General features: G+C 38.4%; 1 protein-coding gene across 16 annotated transcripts in view; it reads right to left on the bottom strand.

Annotated features, from left to right (window-relative positions):
- Positions 1 to 488: 488 nt before the first annotated feature.
- LOC136246439 (deleted in lung and esophageal cancer protein 1-like) overlaps positions 489 to 27,902 on the bottom strand; it is a 43,908-nt gene continuing 16,494 nt past the window's right edge. Inside the window, exons 3-19 of one of the 16 annotated variants that reach the window (XM_066037890.1) lie at positions 27,531 to 27,641; positions 24,711 to 24,803; positions 24,494 to 24,544; positions 17,417 to 19,733; positions 16,764 to 16,820; positions 16,038 to 16,399; positions 15,792 to 15,880; positions 14,126 to 14,305; positions 12,867 to 12,948; positions 12,274 to 12,397; positions 11,578 to 11,670; positions 8,613 to 8,839; positions 8,412 to 8,563; positions 7,970 to 8,070; positions 1,146 to 1,216; positions 746 to 977; positions 489 to 695 (exon numbers count right to left, since the gene is read on the bottom strand). In XM_066037890.1, coding sequence (XP_065893962.1) covers positions 656 to 695; positions 746 to 977; positions 1,146 to 1,216; positions 7,970 to 8,070; positions 8,412 to 8,420 — 453 coding nt within the window. In that variant the 5' untranslated portion in view covers positions 8,421 to 8,563; positions 8,613 to 8,839; positions 11,578 to 11,670; ... (8 more) ...; positions 24,711 to 24,803; positions 27,531 to 27,641 and the 3' untranslated portion in view covers positions 489 to 655. The other 15 variants (XM_066037892.1, XM_066037886.1, XM_066037891.1 and 12 more) reach the window with 15 other exon arrangements.

Below are 27,902 nucleotides of genomic sequence, written 5' to 3'. Positions count from 1 at the left end.
CCTTAGGCTGCCTGCACCATAATTCACAACATGAAGTCATATCAGAAGGTAACTGATACAAATTTAACATTCATAGACAAAAGTGGGTAAATATGCTATTGCTTAGCTGCCTTATCAGACTGTTAATTACCAAGACTACAGTTTTGCTAAATGGCTGAGTTGGTAGCTATATACTGACTGTAACCAGATAAACAAAGTAACACTTTGAATCAAACTACACTTTGATTAAGAATCACCTCTTATAGCCATAGTGGAAAACAATGTATAAAACAAAACCCACAATTAAATTTTTGTAACTATGGAAATGCAACCCACAATCAAACCTTTTTCTTGAAGAACTTTTGAAGAAAAAGAAGCTATACTCTCCTGTAACAGAGTTGAACAATAGAGGATTTAGGATTTAGGGTTTTATTGGCCAAGTACTAACTTAAAAAGGAAGCCCCCTTATCCCCCTCCCTAAATCCGCCCCTGCAGTATCTATGCCTTAGTTAACGTTAGACCACCATTTAGATATTCAACTTGTACACATGTTTGTATCTGTGTGTTTAGTTTTGTACTTGTTAGCTACGTAGCTATACTGTATTTGTACATTTTGTACTGCTCTGGCAAGGGAGAATGGCAGTCATTGACTGCTAGAGGGTAAATCATCAATCAATCAATCAATCAGCAGAGACACTTGAATGTCCCTTGATGACCTGTGAGTGATCAAGAACCTCAATAACAATCAATCAACTATGACACCTACAATTTGATCAGTCTGATAGGATGAGACGAGGCTACTCCTTCATGAGCCTTGATCATGACCTTTACCAGATCACATGATCCTTTAATGACATCATCAGGTATGAGATCATCATCACATGATTCCTCATCATCAGTGATATCATCAGGGAATGGTTTACCCACAGCCACAGTGAGATCTATCAGTTGTTGATCCCCTGGTACTTTATTGTACACCTCCCAGTCCACCATCAGCTCTGTATAAGAAAATAAACATTTAAAAAATACCAGCAGTCAGATTTAACTGCATCTAAAAATACAAATATAAGCACTACCAAAAATATGGTGACCAGTGTGCATGTGGGAGAGACCCTACAAGTATAAGTGTAGCTTGTGCTCACTACACTTATACTAAACTAACTCACCATGTGGACTGGTGTTCTTTAATTTCACAATTCTCTCAACAGGTCCACTATCAGCTGGGTGAGAACCAAACCTGAACAACACACACACTAATCATAGCCATACTTTGATGTAACACATAGTGGATACATCAATATACCATACAGTCTGGTTGTTAGGCACATAAAGTTCAAGAAAATTAAAATGTATTTGTTAAGAGTATGTGCCTACTTGTTGTGATTATGATTCACTCTCTTGGGGATCATGTGATTTGCAGTCACAATGTCTACCAATATTTGGAGTAGTCTAGTTACTGTGTAAATCATTGTATGGAGCATACTATCAAGAGTTCATAATATTGTAGGGGGGAGAGTGTCTAACGCTCAATATACCACGTACAATCCCACAGAGATAAGCATCACCAGTAATCTATCGTATACTCTCGGATTCAATTAACACGTGATCACGAATGACAGGACTGTTGATGAGTGATGATGGCCTTTGTGTAACAAGGACTTTGCCGACAGCAAAGCGATATTGCCATTGTGCATCGGTAACAGGAGATGTCTCGTGATTCTCCCACCTATCGAAATGGCGCGTTTAAGAAGATAGCACGTGGTAGCGATCCGGATCCCTTATGGCAGATACTCCTAAGCGGCGGAGTGACGGTCTTGATAATTTACAGTGCAACAGCAAAATACGTCGTATATTTGTGGGGCAGGCCAGTTCAGATTCATCTGTTGCGCATTTGAGATTTCCAGTACTGGTAAGTATCGGCCATCATTACGTATGTTGTTTATATTATTCCATTTGTTGTATCATGAATGCGCCTTTGTAGTAGTGTTAAAGCACTGTGTCTGCCATCCCATTCAGGAATCAGCTCAAGATCAACAAATCAGTCCATCGTATACAGAGCCAGTTCTTCATTCAGCAACAGCAGCACAAATTAACCAGCAAGGCATTCAACTGACAGCAGCAGCTGAGGTTAACCAGCAAGCCATTTAGCCAGCAATAACAGCTGTAGTTAGCCAGCAAGTCATTCAGCCAACAACAACAGCTGTAGTTAATGTTAGCCAGGGAGTCATTCAGTCAGCCGTCTCAGAACAAGCCATAGCAGACAAGCTAACCAAGCTTCAATCAGCGATTCCGTCAACAACAACTATGTTTTGTCAACCACATATCCTCCAGTCTGCTATTCAACTAACAGCAGCTGCGGTTAATCAGCTTTCATTGATTCAGCCTACTAATAGACCATCTACCACAATTAACCAGCCTGTAGTGCCCCCTCCATTTATTCTACCAAACCAGTCGACTCTTCAATCAGCAGCAACCAAGTTACAGTTCAATACTCAACCAACATCTGTGACAGTTACGCAGTCAGCGACTACCCATCCAGCTGCACAATCGATGGTACCAATGTCCCACCAAGCTCCTAGCCAACGTTCAGTTAATCAGACAGCAATGGTTCAGTCATACATTCTAACAATGCCAACAATAGCTGATCGATCAGGAATGCTCCACCCAGCAACTCACCTAATAACCACAATGGTTAGCCAACAAGCATATCAACCAACATCTGTTAGCAAACCGACAATGGCTAATCACACAACAACAGTGGTTAACCAGCCAACAGTGGTTCAGTCAGTAGCACCAGTGAATGCATTAACATTGCAAAATGCTGTTAATAAAGGAAGCACAAGATATCCTGATCTTTCCTTTACAAAGACAATTTGTGGGAAGGGTGAAGCACTGGATATCACACAAAGATTTTTGTATCAGTTACCAGGAGCTGTCTATATGTCAGTAGCAAGAATTCTGCTTATCCCATCAGAGCTTCACTTCACCTGTGATATTCAAGTATTGTTTGTTTCAATTAAGAGTGGTACAGTAAACAATATTCGTGAGTTATTTGAGGTGTGTGATATTATTGCTAAGAAAAGTGATCACAAATTCTGCCCTGGGCTTAATAAGAAAATGTATTTTGATGAATATCAGGCCGTTATTCGTTACCACATCAAAAGAGTTCATCATGGGACAAACCATTCGATTGAATTGATTCTGACAGTTGTCTGCTGTGGCATCACCTTGTTAAGAACATCAGCAAGGAAGAGAAATTAAAGTTTGCAGTGTTGTGCAAGCAATGTAAACGCCTTCTGGCTCTGTTAGCATACCAAAGGCGAAGATCTGATGTAAGTCCAGCAAGACGGACTGCCAGGCAGCAGCCATCATCATCATTCAAGTTGAAGTACCTCTCACCGGCTAGTGTTGCTAAGAGAAGAAAAGCTGCACAGGTGGAAAGGTCAGCTGATAAAGCAAAGTTAGCCAGGCTTGTTGATACAGAGCTATTGCTAGATGATGAACAATCTAATGAGCTAAGTGAAATTATGTCCCAGATTGAGGAAGCTAAAGTGGATGAGTTGCAGAAAGCATTTAAGGAAGCAGATAGCTTCTCAGTTGGAGATTCTGTGAGGGTTGCATAGGAGTTGGACAAAAATAATGCCCGAGAGAAGTTTTTAAAGGATCAAAAGTGTAACAGTGAGTTGATATAATTACACTAAATTTCTATAATCTGACACTTACTTGTCATGTTGGTAAAGGAAGATCATATTATATTAACAGATTATAGAGATTTTCTGTTAGATAATAAGTTTTCTGATGAATAGCTTCATTTAATATACTTTATGATTTTACATCCTGTAGAGACTGGAAATCGTAATAACTATTGGAGCTTGGTTACTATCAGAATTGGTACGTTGTTATGCAGTAGACAATGCTGACAGATTAATTTTCTTTAAATCAAATCCTTAGTTTTGACAAATTGAATGTTTCTAAACAACTGAAACACTCACTTAATGTTTGATAATTGTAAAACTTGTAAATCCATACCTATTCATAATTATTTTGTCAACATTTTCTTATCAAAATTTTCTGCTATAAATATTGTAATTCTATTTTGCAGCACTTGCTGTCTTTGTCCGAAGCCCTGCAGCATATAAAGCTCTAAAAAGCTTTAGTATCTTGCAGCTTCCTTCCCGTGCTACACTGCAGGCATACACAGGGGATTTCCTGCATGAAGCTGGGGCTGCAGTGGAGTCAATTGGCAAGCAAGTAGAAGCGTACAGAATATTTCAGCAATCCTGTTAAGCTGAGCATAAATCAAGGCCGAAGAGTGCAGGGGTGCTAATTCTTGATGAAGTAAAAGTTGTGTCGTCTCTTATGTGGAACTCACAGAGCCATAGAATAATTGGACTAGCAATGACTGTGGAAGCACAGGCATCCTTGCACGATGTATTCCAGCTGTTTGATAGTGATCACAGAGTACAGCAAACCAACTACATTCTACAATTCCTATGGAGAGACCTTACCTCCTCATGTGACATTGTGGGGCCATTTTATACTAGTGAAGAAACGATGACAGCTAAGTTTATTTGCTCTTGTGCGTTGGAGAGTATTAGACTTTTTCACGTATGTTATAACATAAGTTTAGAATAACGTAGCATTTTTCTAACATGTGTAGGTTCACGACATTAAAACTCTTATCCTAGTGTGTGATGGTGCAGTTCCTAATCTGGCAGCATTAAAGGCTACCCATGACTGTTATGGAATGTGTGGTACTTGCAATGGCCCAGATCCATATGCAGTGAAACCATGGTTTGTGAACCCACGTGATCCACTAAGCTTTGCTTATTGGCTTATATGTCCCAGTCACCAGGTAAACTAGCATAATTATTACATCAAAAGTTTATGGTATTTATCTATAGTGGTATTATAAACTATTGATCAAGTCATGCAGTTGATTTTTTTTTTTTTTGTATAGTTGAAAAACATGATAAATGCTTTGTTCTCATCACAAGAGAGGAATTTACCTCTGCTGATGGGACAAAGTTTGGGTGGAAAGCGACACTGGATTTGTATTCTAGGGAGTGTCAAAGAAGAGACAAAGGTTGTGCACGCATGGTGCCAAAGCTTAAAGAGGTTCATGTCCTTCGTGATGCCTGGACAAAGCTAAATGTCTTACCCGCTAAGATCATGCAGGTACATATAAAATAATTTTAAGTCAGCGTGCATTGTTGATGTATTTAATTGTAGCAAGAACTGGTACTATCAGAGCTGTACCAATACATTAATCAAGATCCTGTGCCTAAGGATGCTGCTAGTGTTAAGCTTACGTTAGAGTACCTTGAGACATACAGTAAATTATTTGAGAAGGGTTTCCTGAGTCACAAGAAGGTATGCGACTTAAGCAGCGAAGTATTTCAGTAAATTTCTTCTGGGCTTTTATACTTTGTAAAGTGGCAAAGTTCTGTCAAGAGAAGGTCTGATTCTGAATGTCAATGCATGGTTTTGATTTGCCTAGACAAATTTCCAGAACATTTTATTAGTCCCTTACGACTTTCAGGAAGTGTGTTTGAAACACTACTCAGCCAGTTCAAGCACATAGCAGGAGGCAAGCTCAGTTCAACTAACTATTCTACTGCAAGAGCAGCACATTTGGTAAAGCACACTGTGGAATACCACCACAGCTCAGTTAACTATAGAGATGTTCCCCTACACTTATCCAATTGCACATTAGAAAAGAAGAAATATGGATGTAAACAATAATCAAATGCATTTCATAATGTAAATATTGTTAGTATCACTGTTTAGTTTTAAGGTTAACATGGTGTGTCAATAACGAATCCCGTAGGTTCTGCCCTGCTAATGAAGCACTTCCCTTTTGAGCAGCTCCTTTGTGTTTAAAGGTATCAAGATACTCTTGTACTCTGATATGGGCAAGTTTCTGTACCATCTCGTTAAATACAGCATACACTGTTGTGATGGGTAATCACACATTCTAGCAGCCAAGGCGGTTGAATACACTGCAAGACGATTGCTATAACTGTGCAGTGATTCCACTATTATAGTCAACATGTTTGAACCCAGATGGTTAAATTTTGTATCATTAACTTTATTTTTGGTGGCAACATCAACAGCTTTTAAAAATGGAAGTAGTTCTGTACAAGGAAAGTACATATTTCCCTTGTCTCGGTACTTAAGGTAATCCGGTATGTGGTCCTTGTCTTCTTTCTTATGTATACTGCAGTAGGGCTAGTTCTAGTGAGACTGTAACATTCTGTTGTGATGAGCAGACTTTTATTTTGTCATATCTCCTATGCAGCATACTACATAGGGTAGCACCACCAAAACGATAATAAATGTCCTCTGTATCCTCTAAACATATGATGTCTTTTTGTCTGTCAGCTTGAATAGCTATGTGACATTGTCGAAGTAATTCATCATATACGCAACTGCAAAATACCATTAGGAACTTCTTGGATTCAGATGATAGAAGAGAATGTAGAGAACAAAATTTATTCCACTTTGACCAAACAGCCACTACTTCAATAGCCAAAGGGTCTGTTGGATGCAGACCAACCGGTGAAAGCTGACAGTTCTTATCAACTAATAAGTAGCTGCAGTATCTATGCCACCTTATCTGAAACTGCAGGTATCTCTCCTTCAAAGTCGAACACTCCTCGTAAAGTCTTATAAATACCTTCTGCAAGTGTTATGACAAAAACTTTAGCTGGTTGGGAATAACAGATGTACAAAACTGTTTTAGTTCAGAGTTGTAGCTTGGCAATAGTTTTTGCACGTTGTTTAGAGACACAGTGGTAACTACTTCAGGCTTTAATGAACCAAGGTGATCTGTTATACGCAACTTCTCCTTTTTATTTAGTGCCTTTTGTTTTCGACCTACAGTAGAGGACAAGCTGGAGGCTGACTCTGATGGTTGTGGTTGAACTGTATTAGAGGCAGCGTTTGGTCGTGTACTTTTTCGTTTCCCTTCCCCTCGTACCGAGTTTACTTCAGCTTGCTCATCGCCTTTCACATCGTGAGCCTGAAGCGGTCCTTCTTTACCATCCAGTGACTTCTCGACGGGGAGCTCAGTTGAGTCTTCTCCGCAACCACTAGGCCTGTATAAAGGATTCCATTCAATCAGTCGTCTTCTCTTCGGACGTGAGGCCTGATTTTCAAGCACGGGTTCTTCACCAAATATCACTGTATTCGGGCGCCACATTATCGATATGAGCACTTTTATTTTAGGCGTGCATATAGTTCGCACCACTTGCTACAAACCAGCCTCGATCTGGCTGCCCTATTATCAACACTAGAAGGTGTAAAATCATTACAAATCACTGTGCGTTTGACTTATACACTGGTTGTTAGACACTCTCCCCCCACCCCCCCCTACAATATTATGAACTCTTGACACTATGGTAGACCATTTTGATTGGTAAGTATAGTCATTTTAGCCATGTGCCATGTGAAATTTCACACCTTGCAACATTGGAATACCTCTACAAGTCTTATAGTAGCTATCTTGTATAGCACATCTTGTCTTGGAACTTTGTGTTTGTCCACATGTGTTTTCTTTCAACCATGACTAAGTACGGGAAATGGGTAAGCGCTAACAAACAATACGAGCTTAATGCATATGTGTGCTTAACAACCAGACCCTATGGTAGTTTCATCTGCAGTAGCAGAGTACGAAAAACTTGTAGAAGTTTGATAATTGCATTTGACATGTGTTGCAATAGATAAAACTAAACAAGCACTAAAAATGTGACCCTATTTTGGAAAACCATACATTTGTTGCAATTTGTGAACAATACAGTGATACAGTAACAAAACTTCGTTTCCGTTGCTTACATTAGAAACTCTTGGTAGAAAGATCTTTCCAAATGGCCCCAGCCTTTTTTTACATTGTGACATTTTTCTACTGAAATCAGAGGATGTTACCCCTTCATTGTGAATTGGTGTCAATGTGTCTTCAATATACAAGCCATATAACTGATGTTGTTACCTCACTATAGTGGAGCCATGTGTATCAGTGGTAGGGAACAATACAGGACTACCAACAACTCCATAACTGATCACAATTGAAGTATCAGCTAACCCTGGTACCTGAATAATATAGCAAAAACACTCTAATTGATGTAGGCTGTATGTATACACTAATCCATAAACCAAAGCATTAACCATTTTCAGTTTAAAGAAATGTTGCAAACATTACTGAATGTGTAGACATTAGCTCAGACAAGCTTAACTATAATTTTAATTCAGTAATGCAAGGGAATTTTCAATACTAAACTGATTTCTAAAAACTTATGAAAATCCTCTCTTTATCCTGTCAGTGTAGCAAACTACTTAACTGTAATTTGGTAACATAAAAGAAATGAAGTCACACAATACCAAATTATGTCACATAACATAAGGTGGCATCACATGACCTTCTAAGATATTACCTGACACATAATTTGATCAGAGTACACTCCTCACATGTCAGAGTATAACTACACTTGGATCATGTGACTAGAGTGGGCAGGAATGTCTAACTGACTTGGGGTCATTACAAAGCCACACCCCTTTCCTCTAGACAACACCTGATTGGTTAGATCTGCAATGACAACTGAAACATCACATGATCATCACATGACATATCTTACCTAACTGGTTCCTTTTGTCTGTTATATTCTTGGGATTAGCTAGGTCGGAAGTTTGACTAAGCATTGTGCTCTTGCCAGCTCTTGTAGTCGGTGGGTCAGCAGGTATCACAGTTGGTACTACATGGACCACTATACTAGTAGGTATGACAGTGTTGTTTGTCACCTTAAGGTATAGACGGTGAGGGGCCTAGCCCAGTGAATTGGTACTGCCAAAGTCTAGCAGGCACCTAATGCAGCACAAGGTGAGGTAAAGTACATGTACAGTATATAACACACATGTCATGACAAGTAATTCACACACACACAACATATACAAATACATGAAAAAATTTGGAATTTCAACTAGCGTAGGGACCATAGCACATCGATAAAAAGTGCTGAAATCAGTTGGAGTAGTCCATGCTATTAAATCACAGTAAAACAATAAGAAGTGTTATATCCCTACTGTGCTCAAGATACCATAACAGAAATGTACAGTAGGGATATAACACTTCTGAATGTTTACTATCATGGACTACTCCAACTTGTCTCAGTACTTTTTATCAATGCGCTATGATTCCTACTCTCATTTCGAATCAAGAACTGTTTGGAAAGCACCGTTACAATCCACGCATACCAAAAGAAATGGTGCCGCGCGCCCCAATTTTATTATTAATTATCGTCTCTTTGAAAAGCACATCTGCAATCAAAATAGCCACTATGAAAAATACAGACGATTTCTGTTTTGAAGGGAAGCTATCACGTGCTATTGCTAAATCAACACTTTTACTGTGCTCAAAATACCATAACAGAAATATACAGTAGGGATTTAACACTTCTGAATGTTTACTATCATGGACTACTCCAACTTGTTTCAGTACTTTTTATCGATGTGCTATGATCCCTACTCTAGTTGAAAATTCCAAATTTTTTCATGTACTTGTTTGTCAACTTTTTTTTGTAAATAATTTTGTTATGACTGGTAAACCCATGCATACCACTTCTGAAATGGTGCCGCACACCCCAGCTATATCAATTATTGTCTGAAAAGTGAAGTATTAATTATGCTTCATTGTCAGCTATGTTCAACCCGTTACATGGCATTTCGAATCAAGAACTGTTCGGAAAGCACCGCTACAATCCACGCATACCAAAAGAAATGGTGCCGCGCGCCCCAATTTTATTATTAATTATCGTCTGTTTGAAAAGCACATCTGCAATCAAAATAGCCACTAAGAAAAATACAGACGATTTCTGTTTTGAAGGGAAGCTATCACGTGCTATTGCTAAATCAACACCTTTCCCTGTCAGCAAAGATGAATGGGACACAAAGGAGGACACTGGTAAGTCCATGAAGAATGCGTTGTACATACTGTGGTATGCTAAAAGGCACCTGTTGGGCTGAAGCAACGTCGTACAGTAAAAAAATCAAGCCCGTGGCCTTAGCCGTTATCGAGTTACGCTTGTCTGAAGGCATCAGCCAGTCAGTACTCAGTCAGGCAGTAGAAAATTCCGTCAAATAAAAAAAAATTAAAATTCCGTAGCAACTTGTCGAAAGTGTTTTGGGTCAATTTGAAATCTTGTTTGGGCTTAGTTTTACCTAACCAATACTGCCTCATCGTTGTCAGGGAAAATTGAGGCTAGTTTTGGGGTGATGTTATTTTGTGGGCCATGCCTACTCCTTTGTGGTACCTACCATACAGTTACTATCGTACTGTATGATAAATGCAAAAAGGAAAGCAAAATCCTTCAAAAAGTCTTTGGCTCTCACCTATAATGCAGTCATGCCTACCCAGTGAACCAGCACTGGGACACCTGCATGCTACTCAGGTGCCAGTCAGTGCAGTGTGTTTTAAAACATACACCACAGAATCCCACTGACACACTAGTGTAGTTTTGTTGGCCTCAATAAAAATTACAGGAAAAGTTGGACACCTTTTGAAAGTCATTTTCTAGTGGTCCATTTGAAAAATGGTAAACTTCAATAGACTCAGCATATAGTTTACATCAGGTGATCCATTATATCATGTAATATGGTCGTACAATTACACATGGTGGTCAAGGACATTCTAATAAAGTGCTGAGGTGTTTGTAATTTTGTAACAGGAAGGAAGACAGGAATGACAGGATGACAGACAGACAGGATGTTATTGTAAATAAAAAAAGAAACTCATATGTAGATGTACATGCATGCTATGATATGAGATATGATAGATGATTCATTTCAAACATGTACCATGAACAAAGTAAACAACAAGTTAGTAGTTCAAGTTTAATTAACCATTGATGTTATAGCTGGGTGGGATGTTCCCCAATTGACATTACACATGCACACACAAAGCAAAGCCTCCAGTGGTCATGTGAAACACAACTATTGCTGTCCAGTGAGCTAGCACAAGGATGTCTGCACGCCATTTTATTGTTGTCCAGACATTGTGATTGGATACTTCATACATCACTGCTGGAGGAAGAGCAGCCTTACAAAGGCAGTAATATTTAATTAAGCTGTTTGTTTATGGCTTGTGGCCACAAGTTTTACCTCAAGCCAAAACAGTGATGTTTGGAACACCAGCCTACTTGTACTTGTCAGCTTATAAATGTGCAAAATTTATTTAAAACCATGTTATCCAGTGTTACCTTTGACTTGTGGGATACATGAAGTTTTATTTAATAGCTAAAAGACTGTTGCAGTGGACTAGGAACAGTGTGTTACATTAATTTATGACATTGTTACATTAATTTATGACATCGTTACATTAATTTTGGCTTAACTACATCTTTAGTACTGAAAGCTTAACACAGGGTACCAGAACATTTTTATGTTTTGACAGGACAAAATCTGTGTTGTACTGACAGTTTGACAGTACACCCCTGTACATTCAAACAAATTACTGGAAGCCCTGCACACACACGCATGCACGCACGCACACACACGCATGCACGCACGCACGCACACACACGCATGCACGCACGCACACACACGTACTTCTAGTAATAGTGAATACTTCGACACTCTCTGGTAGGGTTTCAACAGGTAGGCTCCTAGTGGTAACATGTGTCCAAGTTTCTGTTGACATTTCTGTACAATAATACAATAGAGTGATCACATCGTATCATACACTATCAATAAACAGTTATGAAATCTAGAGGACTTTGTAAGCTAATGTATGACTGGCATTTCAAGTGAACACCTACTGTAGGCTTAGAAACATGTACAATATTATTGTGATGGTTATGTTCACAGACTTGACCTTGAAGAAGTTGTTCATTGCAGTATACTTGACACAATAATAATATTAATGCAGTAAAACAACTAGTACTATTAGACATGTATTAGGTACAAAGGTGTTCCACAATTGGAATTCTGTTACTAAAAATTTACTTGCAGATTGCTGCTACACATTTAGTACACAGCTACAAATAAATAATTTGTGACAAGCTGATAAGGCAATATGATAACACAATATGGGCCAATGGGGCACCATATTACCTTATCAAATACCCTGACAGGAATTAGTTACAATAAAAACATCACCATACACATGTAATACAGTACAGAAGCCATCTATGTATACATGTAGCTGAACATGTGTTACGGTTAGTAATATCCAAAGCAGTTAAACATAGTACAGCTGTTAATAATGTCACTATGGCGGGAATTAATTAGAACACACATGGTTACCTTGGATACTTGGTACAGTAATCAGAGTAGATCTTAAACCATTCAGCGTTCTCCCATATTGTGATGAAACACTGCTATCTGTTTGATGTCATCTTTACACTGTTGTAAGCTCTTTAACATGAACCTGTCGTACAACAAGGTACAGATAATGTAACAGATTTTATTCAAACATGATTTGGACTATTATATATAGTAGTGGTATATGCTTGTCTTGTGTCCTTGAAATATAGTTACAATTTGTGTGTGTGTGTGCGTGCGTGGGTGTGTGTGTGTGTGTGTGTGTGTGTGTGTGGTGTGTATGTGTGTGTGTGTGTGTGTGTGTGTGTGTGTGTGGTGTGTATGTGTGTGTGTGTGTGTGTGTGTGTGTGTGTGTGTGTGTGTGTGTGTGTGTGTGTGTGTGTGTGTGTATGTGTGTGTGTGTGTGTGTGTGTGTGTGTGTGTGTGTGTGTGTGTGTGTGTGTGTGTGTGTGTGATGTGTGTGTGTGTGTGTGTGTGATGTGTGTGTGTGTGGTGTGTGTGTATGTGTGTGGTGTGTGTGTGTGGTGTGTGCGTGTGTGTGTGTGTGCATGTGAACATATACTATCTTAACATACTCATAAAGTCTTGATCTCTTCAGATGTCTCCATCAGTGACCCCAAGTGAGTCCATGTTCTCCACCAGTGGGGTCTGATAACCCTATAAGGAATAATGGTCAGTAATTAGTAGCAACCAACAAATAGAAAACAGTATGGTAGTACTGTATATTAGAGATCATGGAGGTTTGGTTTTTCTGAAACCTGCTTCAGATTACCATCCTGACACCTTGGCAGTATTAGTTAGGTACGTATAACAAACCCAAGAGAGCCTTCAGCATGACCATAAATAGATTGTTGCTAAATTAAAAAGAAATTATTCAATGGAATTTTCTATTGACTAACTGTCCAAATGAAGAACACTAAGAGAAGCACCTCTGTAGTCAATCCAGTCACTATGAAAAATACAGACAATTTGTGTACCCCAACTAATTGAGAGTGCACACTTTACCCTATTTTCAGCCCATTACACAGCATTGCAAACAAAGAACAGTACTAGAAGTGCCTCTCAATCCAGTTACCATGGAAAATAGGGACAATTCCAGTTTACAAACATAGGGAAGCCATGCATCTCGCTACCGCGAATTGACACCTTGGGCGGCACGTCTTGGAATGAAGCAAAGTCTAACAGTGAAAAAATCAAGCCCACAGCCTTAGCCATTACCTTAAGGAATGAGGTACAGTGCAGCACTGTATAATGGGCTGAACATACGTAGCTGAAAGCAAAGTGTAATGGCCGCCTCACTTTCGAGTTAGTAGTTGATAACTGGGGCATGCATTCAGATGAAAACTTTATCTCTGGCACCACCTTTCTTTTGATGTGGTATGTGTGGATTCACAATGTCACAAAAATTAGACAAACAACTTGAAACAAGTATTAGGAATATTAAGTTTGATTAGGGATCATGAAACATTGGAAAACAAAGGAGGTTGCCTACACCTGCAGATATACTAGTGAACATTTAATCCCTAATTCAGTCATGGGTAATGGGATCACATGATCATTAGTATATCTACAGGTGTACAGCTGTAGGTGACCTCCCTGTTTCCATTTCTTCTAAAATTCCTAATTTTTCCTTTTATATACAGATACACTAAAACTTCCCATACTCATCACTACCAAGGAGTTGTGTCAGATTAGTAAACATTATAAATAGTGTTGTACTATTTTGCTGATATTCTGATAACCTAATATTTTCACATAGCCAATTCGATATAGCATAACGTGTCTATTTTGTATCATATTTTACTAGTTAGTTGATGGTGAAGGATATCATTACCTTGTTTATAATGGCAGTATTGCTACAACAACAGCTGACAGTACATTGAAGGAGTAATAACAACGTTGTAACTCAATGTGTTTATAAACATCATTTGGTGCACATGATCATGTATTTCTAAACAAATACATATACAGGTGTATCTGTCTCTGATTTGTTCATCATGGTGCTGTTCCGATACTGATATACAAAAAACACAGCTGATAAATGACTTTTCCAATAACCAATCCAATTATAAGTTCCAATAACCAATCCAATTATAAGTGTAACACTAGTAAACATGTCAGATTATCAAGAGGATGTTGTCTTATTGATGTAGTAAACATGTCAGATTATCAAGAGGATGTTGTCTTATTGATGTAGTAAACATGTCAGGTTATATGTAGTTTGGGAGGTTGACCATGTACAGTATTAGTGTATGAAGTGTATGTGTGTAGTCTAGCCTGTATTATAGACAATTAGACTAAGTGTTCTCCATTAACTACAATCACTACCACACACAACACAACTAGTGTGATATGCACAAAGGGAATATTGGACATCATAACATTACAAGAGTTTTGTTGCTTCAAAAACAATTAATGTAATATTACTACTTGTTATGTTTTTAATGGGAAGGTCAATAATAATATTCTCCCCAAAAGGCCAACAAGCAATTTCTGATCCTAGTTAGTACCGGGCGGTACACCAGACCAGATATACCAGGATGCAGCAGTATTATTGCCAAACCAGGTCAAACAGCTCGTTTACACTAGAAGCAGAATTCGAGCCATTGTGGTGTAATTCAATCTGGGGAGATTAACACTTCAGTGTAAACACATGCCGAATCGAGCCATGCAAATATGAATGGGACTACCTACCTGAGGTGGTCCAGTTCAATTTAATGTGACTCACATCAGCGTGTAAACAGTTGTGACCTTGTAGTTTAATTTAACTTTAATAAACAGAATTAAGGTATGGACAGTTACAGCTAAAATGGCGACCGTAATGATGAAATTTAGTAACAGAAAAGTATTTAGATGACAATATGGAAAGACACCCTCTAGAACTACACTAGGACTTAAAGCAAACATGTACGTGTACGAATCAACAGTTAACTAATTAGACAGAGTTGAGAGTAGTCGCCAACACTGAGGCCAACATTTACGCAAGAGTTATCATGCCTGCTAGCCTGGCAAAAATAGAGAGCACAAATCCTCAATCAACAACATTTAGTTCGATACAAATTATGATTATGGGTTTAAGTTTTTACAGATTGGAGTGGGCTTGGCCTTCGTAATATAAACGGGGCTCAAAAGTTGATCTGGATTGCACTGAAGCGATCCCATCCAGAGTGATCTGCAGTATAAACACATGGAGAGATATTCACTTTCAAATCTACCAGTAATATTGGTATGAATGCCATTAAGCTATGAGGGAAGCCAAATATCAGGTCTTTGGTATTATGTGTTGATGGTTTGGTGGTAACCACAAGTCCTGCCTAACAGTAAACTGTGAGGTTTCAGGCTACACTGTAGAGCCAACCATTACTTGTATCAACTGTGTAGCAGTTAGCAAAATGCATTTAACCTGTTAGCCATGAATAACTTTTACTTATGGTATATCTCCAACTTTGGATAATAACTACAGATTAACACTTGACTGTTTTAACACAAATAAACATTACCAGCTTGATTAAAATGTGTATTAATTAGTAGATTACCAAGATACTGTGAAATACCAGATACTGGGGTATTTTCTCAATACCAGATATACCTGCAGCAAAAATACAGCACTAATCCTAGTACAAAGTATCTTGTGTCACATTCCCACATCTCACCAAACTGTACATTACAACACTTAAACTAGAAAACCAGATTATGATTTAAATAAAACAACAACAATTTAAAACATACAACACTTAAAGATTTACATGAATAATGATTTCAAACAGTGATACAGTATCTCATGACATGTTCATCCCGTCTCTTAGAAATAAAGATTTTGGCAAGAACAAGAGGAACAACCTGTATTATAACAATAACTACACACATGGCACAAAGAAGAGGTACCCCTCGACCCACAACACATCACTACACAGACGGTGTACACAGAACACACAATACTCCCTAGTTTATGTCATCACCATAGACACAGTACAACTCAACACTAACAGTACAAAAGATATGGGACACTACAATAATGTCAGCACAGGTCAAGAGATAAACAGATTAACTCTGTTGTCAACCTGTTGTTAGTATTGACTGGCTTGCCACCGAGAAACCAGAATGTGTCCTGTAGTAAAATAGTGTTAACTATATGTGAAATACTTGAAATACATGTTAAATACATCAAGTATATACAAATGGCGACGTAGTCTTATGACAATAACACAGTTTCAACAGTAACTGTTCCATTAGAATAATTCTGCAACACAGCTCTAACAACACACACACACACACGCACACGCACACTACACACACAGCCCAAATTGTGAACACACACATGTTTTGTTGACTGTAATAAAGCGAGTACACTTAGTTAAAATAAAATTTTACAGATCAAAAATTCTTTAAAATTTTGCTACTACATATCAACAGACACACAACTTCAAACTCTACACAACTCATCACATTAAAATGTTGCTACAATACTGGACCTTGTTTACGATGTCAAAATTCTTCCACTTCATTACAACATACAAGGTGTGTTGTTCCTATAATAGTATACACTGGACACTTTTATACACTAAGATGTGAGGAGTAATTGTGGGTTTGAGTTTGTGTATGCTATGATGAGGTGGAGTTGTTAACAACATCTAATTTGTACCCTAACAGGTAGAACACAATTTATGCTATTATATTTGTGATTTAATAAAGAATAAAATGTTACCTAGGGGATTACCCTGTGACCAAGTCAAAAGTTGCCATGACAACAATGTTTATACAATTCAAACACACATGCTACAAACTATTCATAACTCCTTCCCAGTTCACTACATTGAGCTGATAATGTTACAACATCTAAAACTGATGTTAGTTGAACATTAATAAATTGACTACTGTGTCATATTCATTCACTATTGGTCTAGTCCTTCATAATAAGTCAGTGAATGTTGTTACAATTATTTATCCTTTTCTGAGTACACAAATGATATGTTTTCTATTGTTGGATGGTTTTAGGGTTTGTACATTTGTTCCAGCTCTACCATATGTACATGGTCAACACATGACTACTACAGTACTACCTTCACACAGACGTACAATATTTGTATAACACACTACACACAGACAGATGGACAGACACAATTACCTGTGATGGTAAATATCTCGGAGGAGGTGACAACATGGATGACAGGTTGATATACTGTCCTAATCTCTCACTCTCTTAGACCTATATCATCTGTGTCATTATCTGCCTGAGGGGACTACTCTTCTCTGCCTATCACATGATCCTCATAATCCCAACCCTTAGGGTATATAACACTGGTCCATTATTGTATGTCCAACTTGTTCATCACTTGTTAGATGAGACTGGAACACCATCTGACCATGAGGGTGTTCTGTGTCTGTCATCTTGTTGAGATCATGTGATCTGACTAACAGTGGTGGTCAGCATTACTTGAATCAACCTGTAATGGAACAAGTTTAATGAGACACGTATGACAAGCTAGTCAGTATGGTGTACGTATGTATAATTACTCTATGATGACCATGGAATTATTGTGTTGTAACACACATTTATGAAATGAGCTACACAAGGACACAGTTATTAAACTACACTACTAGTGTACATGGTTGAGAGGTAGAGGATGACAGATATACTACACAGTTAACAAAACTGTCAACATTGAGCTGTTAAACAATCAGAATAAGAAATGTTATATCCCTACTGTGCAATTCCATTATGGTACCTTGAGCACAGTAGGGAAATAACACTTCTTATTGTATTACTGTGATTTAATATCATGGACTATTCCAGCTTGTTTCAGTACTTTTTATTGATGTGTTATGGTCCCTACTCTAGTTGAACATTCCAAATTTTTTCTGTGTACTTGTTTGTTAACATTTTTTTGTAAATAATTATTATGACTGGTGAACCCACGCATATCGCATCTGAAATGGTGCCATGCATATCAATTATTGTCTGAAAAGTGAAGCATCCATTATGCTTCGTTGTCAGCTATGTTCAACCTGTTACACAGCATTTCGGATCAAGAACTGTTCGAAATGCATCTATCAAAATAACTACTATGAAAAATACAGATGATTTCTGTTACAAAGTGAAGCCATCACGTGCTACCGCCAGATTGACACCTTTCGCTGTCAGCAAAGATGAATGGGGATGGGATACAAAGGAGGACAATGGTAAGTCCATTGTATGTACTGTAGTATGCCAAAAGGCACCTCTCGGGCTGAAGCGACATTGAACAGTGAAAAAATCAAGCCCATAGCCTTAGCCGCTATCGAGTTATGCTTGTCTGAAGCATCAGTCAGTTACTCAGTCAGTTAGTAGAAAGCTTCGTTAAATAAATATATTTTTAAAAATTCCGTAGCAACTTGTTGAAAGCATTTCGGGTCGATCTGAAAGTTTGTTTGGGCTTAGTTTTACCTAACCAATACTGCCTTATCATCGTCAGGGAATTTTGAGGCTGGTTTTTGGCTACATTGTTCAGCAAATGGACAAAGGCCAGCAGTTTTGGCTGGATAAATTGTTGTCTTCAGGTACGTAACAGTTATACACAATATTACTGACATTGCGTCTGAGTGTTTAAATTAGACACTTAATGATTATATTATTTTAGGATATGATCCCATCCCAGCTCAGCAAGAGCTTTATATCCTGGCAGGTAAGTTGTAGCTGTCACCGTACATGACAAAATTTCGATGGGGGGAAATATTAGCGAGTGGAGCTTTTCTCCTTCGTGTTGTATATTGAAGAGGGAAAATTTGGCAAACGACTTCTAATCCACCAATATTTTGCCATGTACGGTATATCTGATAATATTAACTCTCTATGTTTATCACTGTACTAGACGTGGGACCTACAAAGGATAATGTATTACGGATTTAAGGACTTCAGTGCACAATACATAAACAGAAATCCTGGATACTACATCAATCCCCATGATGTTACTGGAAGTGTAATGGAGACAATTTTTGGCCAGATGAGACAGGTCGCCCAACACAACCTGACAGCAGCCAACTATGCTTGGACAAGGACATCACTTTTAACGAAAAGGAGTTTGTCAGGAAAGAGGACATCGAGAGATGATTATAGACAACAGCCTTTGTATTAAAAGGAAACAGAACTACGCAGGAAGAAATAGGTGTACATTTCCCAGTAATTTATAAAGTTATGTTATGTAGGTACATGTTTTTCACTAGCATGTTTTTAACTTAGCACGCAATTCTACATCTACATCAGCACATTTTCCTCCCTTTAAGTTTCTTAGCAAACGGTGTCCTGTAATAAATTCTTTACATCGTGAATGTAGCATCTTCAGCATCATCATTTGTCCCACAGAAGCAACTGCACTGTTTGGAATATCTTCCGGAATCAAACATCTTGCAGAATCCATCCATCGTTGTTTTAGCATCTCATTGTTGAGTACAGCTTGCTCTGTGACCTATAGACATTGACACATATAAATACATACATATATATATATATATATATATATATATACATTATGCAATATAATATATACATTATGCAATATAATATACATTATGCATGCAAGTATCATAATTTTATGGTATATAATTTTGTATGTTAAATCACTTTAAGCAGCTCAGAACCATATTTTTCGTATCTTTCTGTGCAGAGATGATCCATCAAAATTTTGTTTGCAAATTGTATGTAGTGGAGCAATGAATACTTTGGAAATGTCATTGATCCCCTGTCTTGAGCTGTTATACCAATTGGCAAGGTCTTCTTCTCTACATCAACTAGTGATTGTAGAACCCGCAGCTCTGTGGAATATGACTGCAGTTTGTCAGCTGTGTGTTTAATCTTTGTTTTGTTCTTAATTGCTCTTTCCCGATAGTCAATGCAGCTGAATAGTACCCAACCTCCTAGCCTCAACATTGATACCTCATCATCCATAACTCTTCTTTTCTTTTTCATTGGTCTGTTAATGGCACATATTCATTGTTCAAATTTGCGTAATTAGAAAATACGGTTGGAGGGGCATGTGCGTTAAAAGAAATAATTGTGATGATGGAAAACCTCGCGGAAGACGACAAAAGGCTATCTAAAATGAAGGTTACGGAATTGAAGAACTGGCTCGCCAGTAGGGAAGCACCAACGAAGGAGAATAAGGCTGAATTGATCGCCAGGTAAAATATTCATAGGCTTATTTATACGTGTTTGTAGTGGCATCCCCCACATACGCCTGTGGTGAGACCTGTACTACAGCTATCCTGTATACGTAGGTTTTACAACTACGCTTAAACGAAGGTCTATTACCGGGGTCGACATCTGTTAGGGTATTTTTATACGAGAGCCTGCTTATTACATGTAGGATATGTAGCTTAATGTTTGCATTAATATTTCATCTTATATTGTGTATGGAATAATTATTAGTGTCCATATATACATTACACAGGGTGAAGGCTTGTATTAAATATGGACATTAATAATCAAGCTGATTGCACTGACTTAGAATTCCCAGAAAGTGGATGGGAAGAGTTCGTAAAGGCTCTTACGATCACCGACAAGTTCCATTTTACTTTTGGTGAAATAGTATCTTATTTTGTAAACCGATCTGTCTCCGATGGACTTCCTGCTGATGATTTCAAAGCAATCAATTCATCTGCAGAGAACTTGTTTCGATGTGGACACATTCAAGGAATTCAGGTATGTGCTACAGAAGATAACCTGTTTTTACGAGATGAGAAAAGACAGAGTCTACTTTCTCAAGATGGTGTTGAATGTGAATAGTTGTGATATCTTTTATGCTGAATGTGGATGCCCTGCTGGAGTTGCACCACAAGGAAGTTGCAAGCACATCGGTGCCTTTTCCTATGCTTTAGCGGACTTTTGCAGAATATGATGTTTGCCAGAGTACATGACTTGCACAGACAAATTGCAGGAATGGAACCAGCCATGTGGGAAACGTGTAGAACCAATTCCAGTAGACCAACTTGGCAAGTTGCTCGTTGTCGAGAATTAAAACCAGAACAATTTCGATCAAGAGGCTCGAAGACGGTATTTGATCCTAGGCCATTGAAGTTTAGAACTCCTTGCCCACAAAGGCTAGAGGAACTAAGTTGTATCTTTTGAAGCTTGAAAAGCTACCGAGTTTCTTGAATGTTATTCTACCATCGGTTGACAAAATTCAGCATGATCATTGTTATTGTATCAGAAGTGATGAAGTTTCAGATATAGACCTGAATGGCAATGAAGAATGTGATAATGACACAGCAGCTTCGCCAAACCAACTTTTTGTGATCCCAGCAGTTGCAGTTGAGCAGAATATTTTGGAGAAGTTGATACTTACAGCTGAGGAAAGGGACTATTTAGAATCATGCACCAGACAGCAATCTGAGTGTGACAAATGGCATGATGCACGTCGTCTGAGAATCACTGGCTCTAAATGTGGCCGTATTTTATTGCAGAAGAAAAGGACTGTTTCGTTGCTTCAGTTTTGTATGTATCCTAAGGTCATGCAGCACCTACCCAAACCTATCGCTTGGGGTATCAACAGTGAAGACAAGGCAAGACAAGAATATGTCAAGGTCATGGGAAAAGATGGTCATCATGGCAATGAAGCCACTCGGGCAGGATTTGTGGTACATCCAAGGAAATGCTGGCTTGGAGCTTCACCAGATGCATGGGTTACTGATCCATCTGTAACAAACCCACAGGGCATAGCTGAGTTCAAATGTCCATATTCTAAGGCATTTGTCCATCCTCGTGAGGCTTGTAAGAATGCCGACTTCTACTGCTCCATTATTGATGGACAGCTACACCTGAAAAGAACACACAGTTATTATCACCAAATACAACTGCAGTTACATGTTTCACCCAAATCTAAGTGGTGTGATTTTTGCGTATATACCACATGTGGCATTGCAATTGAAAGGATTTACTCTGACCCTTTATGGGAGGATTCTTTTTGTAGTCAACTTGACGATTACTACATGCAACATGTTTTCCCGAGCTTATATCCCCGGAACACAAGCCCAGTTATTATTTATAGAACATGCATTGTACATAGATATACAAGTTTCTTTTGTGCATAATTTGCAACATGTATAATATCATTACTATACAGGTTTTTAGAATATACGTAAACAATGTCAATAATTTACATTTACTGACACAGAGGAGGTGAAAAATTTGCTAGAACTCAGCACACAAAAAAGATTTTATCTGCAATATCTGTCAGTGAGGAAGGTATGGTACAATCAAATATATGAAAATTCTTAATCCTTTCCATGTCTCTTTCAACATGTATCCGTAGGGATGCAATTCTTCTAGTGGACACTAATTCATTTTCTGATAGTTGCTTTTTACCACGTAAAAATGGAGGTATATTTAACCTCACTCCAATAAGCATCAGATCTTCTTCAATTTCAAAGTCTCTATCAGCCATCTTCTTCCAACAAATCAAGAAAGCCACTCTTCCTTGTCAACTCTTTATCAGAAATACAGCCTGGATATAGTGAGGATGAAAGTTATAGCACCATCTGGTGAAATACCAACTAATGCTTTGAAAGTGTTGTGATTTTTGTAGCTAGAAAATGTCATTTTTTGAAGCTCTGGTAACTGTGGTTGTTCCACAAATATTTCTGTGGCATCAATGATGACTCTGGTTGATGGGTACTTTTCTCGAAATTGTTTGGGCATGTTCATTTGTACTAGTTCTCTGGGTGGCCACAATGGAATGTCTTTGAGTTTTAGATACAAAAAATTTATCCAAGTGCAAACTATGCTGGATACTGTTGACTGACTAACTTGGAATCGATTAGCAATGTCCTGCTCAAAAAGGCCAGCACGTAAACGCAGCATGGTCATAAAGAATTCTTCAAGTGGAGGTAGTGCTCTTGATCGACATCTCTTAACTTGTTCGTCAGGAATGGGACCATCATGTGAATAACTCAGGTGATCTGCAGCCGGCCCAAGATAATCATAAAAACTCTTGAGGGCAAAGAATGAACTAAACCCTGTATAATAACATACTTGAGAGTCATATTTTTTAATGTTTTCTAATCGAAACAGTTTGCTGTTTGCACTAGTAAGCTCCTCCAATAACCAACTGCTCTTTGCTTTTCTTCACGAAGCAAACGCTCTAGTTCCTCTATGCTTGGCCCTTCCCTTTGACTACTCTCACACTTACTACACACTGACACGTTTGTAGTATCACTTTCTGTAGAGCTTGAGGTTGGGATCCCCACATCTGGGCTGCAGCTGCTGGTGTGCCTGGGCTGTGGCTCGACAAAGGGGCGATCTTTAGGGGGTTTTTGAGTAGCAGTTTTATCGCCTGTGCTTCTCACCGGAAGGTGAAGAGATGGAACTTCGTCTGGCCTTAACAAACGCCCAGCTGCATTCACAAAATGAATACTGCAAACACGAGTACTGCCACTTATTGGTAGATTTGTCCTCCTGATCACATGAATCCATTGCTTCAAAATGGCTTTTCTGTTTAACGGCAACTTAAAATAAGAAAGACCTGTTTCTCTGTCCGATCGGTTTGAGCAACCTGGCACGTAGCAGGAGTGAGTCATTACTAGGAGTTATTCCAAATAATACGCATGCCCCTCCGACCGTATTTTCTAATTATGCGCATTAGAGTAATGAATACGTGCCATTGCTTCAATAGCTTTGGTCACTTCTGTTTGTATTATGCTAAATGATGCAAACAGTGTGGTGGACACCAACGTATTCCAATTATCAACACTCACAGCCTTGTCATACGAGTCTGTGAGGTCTTTTCTCAACTGCACAAACATTGCTTGGGCAGGAACCGAGTGTGGCTGATTGTACCATTGTAAGTAAAATTTGGAATACTTATCAGCTCCTTTGTTGTTTTCTTGGTACAGCCTGTTGTATTCATCTGTTGTGTATATTATGTAGCTATAGGACAATATTCACCCACACACAAAATACATAATTATATAACGCTAGTTGACTAACAAACAATACAATAGAGTGGTCCCTCCATAATCTGGTCATTGAACAATAGAAATGACTGCTCTATTAGAGTGTTTTGTCTAAGGAGTGCTTTTACTGAAGTAATTGAACAACGTTCTGGATTATGTACTGAAAGTGTCCTCAAGTGTCCACATTAACAGGTTCCAGTGTAATATGGAACAGAGCAAAGAACCCCTCTCCAGCTACTATTGGATAGTGACTTACTAAATACAAGCATATGTGACTTACAATAAGGTCTTCTTTCCCATCCTCTCCAGTACTTAAACAATCATTGATCTTCTGTAATAGTAATAAACAAATGATGAATTATTTGTGTGTTTAACTGTACATATGTCAGCATATACAGTAAACAATCCTTGTACATACAAATAAATATGAAATATAAACAACCACACACACACACACACACACACACACACACACACACACACACACACGTACACACTTCTGGTATTAGTGAATGCAACAACATTCTCCGGACAGGTTTCAACAGGTAGACTCCTAATGGTAACATGTGTCCAAGTTTCTTTTGACATTTCTGTACAATAATACAATATAGCGATCACATCGTATCATACACTATCAATAAACAATTGTGAAATCTAGAGGACTTTGTAAGCTTATGTATGACTGGCATTTCAAGTGAACACCTACTGGAGGCTTAGAAACATTACACAATTATATTGTGATGGCTATGCTACACCAGTAGTATACTACTGGACCAATCAACTTATGTTTGATGTGTATTAGTCACAAAGTGCTGAGAAAATTGGAGCAGAAGCCATGACTTGTGTGGGTCATTTTGTGTTCACAACTGGGTCAATGGAGCACCTTGATATTACATTATCAAATACCCTGACAGGAATTACAATATCGTAGACTCCCAAAAAAGTCAGCAGAAATAAATAAATTAATTTCATCCTGAGTCTGGCCGAAGAATTAGGAAAACAATGTACCAACCCGGTGCTATTGTCGAATTATTCCTAATACAGACTGCAAGCTTTATGGCTATGTTATTAGCGATCCGTTTACTGCTTATTTTCTGGATATCTTTCTGCAGGGACCAACAGGAATGACCTTGAGATGGAACTGATGATAACACAACACTCACTTGGCCGCAGCGCTATATACTATGATTGCCTACATTATCCAGGAGGGATGGTCAATGTCATTACTACATTGATTTTGAATACAGTCATCCAGATGTAATATTAAGGATTTCAACAAGTAAAAAGTAGAAACCACAATCAATAATAAATAAAGTATCTCGTGACAAATCTCTATACCAGATGCTGCATGAAGTGTTCCATGGCTTAACTAAGCATTATCCGAGGGTGAATCAGGTTACAAGGAGAAGTGGGGCCAAGAAAGACGTTATTCTGTGAACAGAAATGAAGATCGTTTTGCAGTAGCCATGATGCTTGCTGAGATGTCACACATTGGGAACGTTCCAACAATTTCACACTCGGTGCTTCATCCAGCATCGAGGTAGCATATCGTGTGAGGTCACTGGTAATCCTAAGTACTCAAGAGACCTTCGTCAACTAGTACTCCAAGTGCCAAAAAATTTGCACGCTTATAGTTAGAAATTTCCTGTGCTTGCCGAAATTTAGAGTATGTAGGGCCCCGCTACAGTGCAAGGACTGGACCACGCGTTTCCTTCACTACAACTCTTATTAACGCGTCTCAATTACATCTTCACGCATGCGTACACAACACATAACATACACTATAGTAATATACAGTCTGGTTCTCCAACTCCGTTACAAGTACATTGCGTTCAAAGCACGGGGAGTGCCAAATATTTAGCGATACCGAATTTTTAGGGAATCCATGAATAACTTTTACTTGTGGTATATATCCAACTTTGGATAATAACTACAGATTAACACTTGACTGTTTTAACACAAATAAACAATACCGGCTTGATTAAAATGTGTATTAGTAGATTACCAAGATACTGTGAAATACCAGATACCGGGGTATTTTCTCAATACCGGATATACCTGGAGCAAAAATACAGCACTAATCCTAGTACAAAGTATCTTGTGTCACATACCCACATCTCACCAAACTGTACATTACAACAATTAAACTAGAAAACCAGATTATGATTTAAATAAAACGACAACAATTTAAAACGTACAATACTTAAAGATTTACACACATACATGATTTCAAACAATGATACAGTATCTCATGATATGTGACCCAGTCTGAGAAAACCGGTCTTATCGCCCATTTGATTTTTTACCTAAGACACAAAGCTACATGAATACACTATCTAATTCCATAATCAAAATCAGCTAGACTTGAGTGGTCTGGTTTTGCTGGCTGCTTTTCCCAAGCCCAGTGGTGATCCGTACATGCGGTGTGGGGCATTAATGGAGCTCTGGTCAGCCTGGAAATGACTGTACGTGGCTGTACAGCTCTGTGGTGTTGAATAAGTACCTCTGCTGTGAATTTCCTTTCATTTTAGCCAATTTTGAGACCTCAATGGTCAAAAACTTGGCCTAATTCATCCCTACGCCTTCCTTTTCAATTTTTGAACACCATCTTTCCCGCCTTCCAGGCCCCCTGCCTCCCACCCATTTTGCAGCTTGCCTGATACAGTCAACCTCGGTTTAAAAACTATCTAAAATGGCGGGAAACTTAGTTGTTGACTACTTGCACAGTGGATGCTGTGGAAGGTAAGGAATTGGTATAAAATGTGTGAAAATTTGGTACACATAGCTTCAACCATTGGCGAGCTACAACACAGTAAATACTTAAACTGGTGTTTCTTGATACTTTTAAATAGGCGATAAGCCCGGTTTTCTCAGACTGGGTCACATACGTTCATGCAGTCTCTTAAAAATAAAGATTTTATTAATTGGCAATAACAAGAGAAGAACCTGTATTATAACAATAACTACACACATGGCACAAAGAAAGGTACAACACCTCCACCCAGAACATGACACATCATTACACACATGGCACAAAGAAAGGTAATCCTCGACCCACAACACATCACTACACAGACGGTGTACACAGAACACATAATACTCCCTAGTTTATGTCATCACCATAGACACAGTACAACTCAACACTAACAGTACAAAAGATATGGGACACTACAATAATGTCAACATAGGTCATGGGATAAACAGATTAACACCTTAGTGATATTCATAACAACCAGCTGACTGTATGTGAACACTTCTGTACCATAGTAATACACACAGACAGACAGATGGACAGACAGACAGACACAGTTACATACATTATTGTGTTGCTTGTACATGAAGTGATCTTCTTTCTTCTTAGTAGAGGAAGAAGTGTATCACCTGATACTAGTATTGACTGGTTTGCCACCGAGAAACCTTATTGTGTCCTGTAGTAAAATAGAGTGTTAACTGTATGTGAAATATTTGAAATACATGTTAAATGCATCAAATATGTACAAATGGATGACGTAGTCTTATGACAATAACACAACAGTGACTGTTCCATTAGAATAACTCTGCAACACAGCTCTAACAACACGGACACACACACAGAGACACAGACACACACACACACAGCCCAAATTGTGTACACATTTTTTGTTGACTGCAATAAAGCGAGTACAGAGAGGAACCTTAGTTAAAAGAAA

Source organism: Dysidea avara, chromosome 2 (assembly GCF_963678975.1).
Source record: "Dysidea avara chromosome 2, odDysAvar1.4, whole genome shotgun sequence".
NCBI lineage: Eukaryota > Metazoa > Porifera > Demospongiae > Dictyoceratida > Dysideidae > Dysidea > Dysidea avara.
The sequence above is the reverse complement of the archived record's forward strand: the minus strand, read 5'-3'. Positions and strand labels throughout refer to the sequence as shown.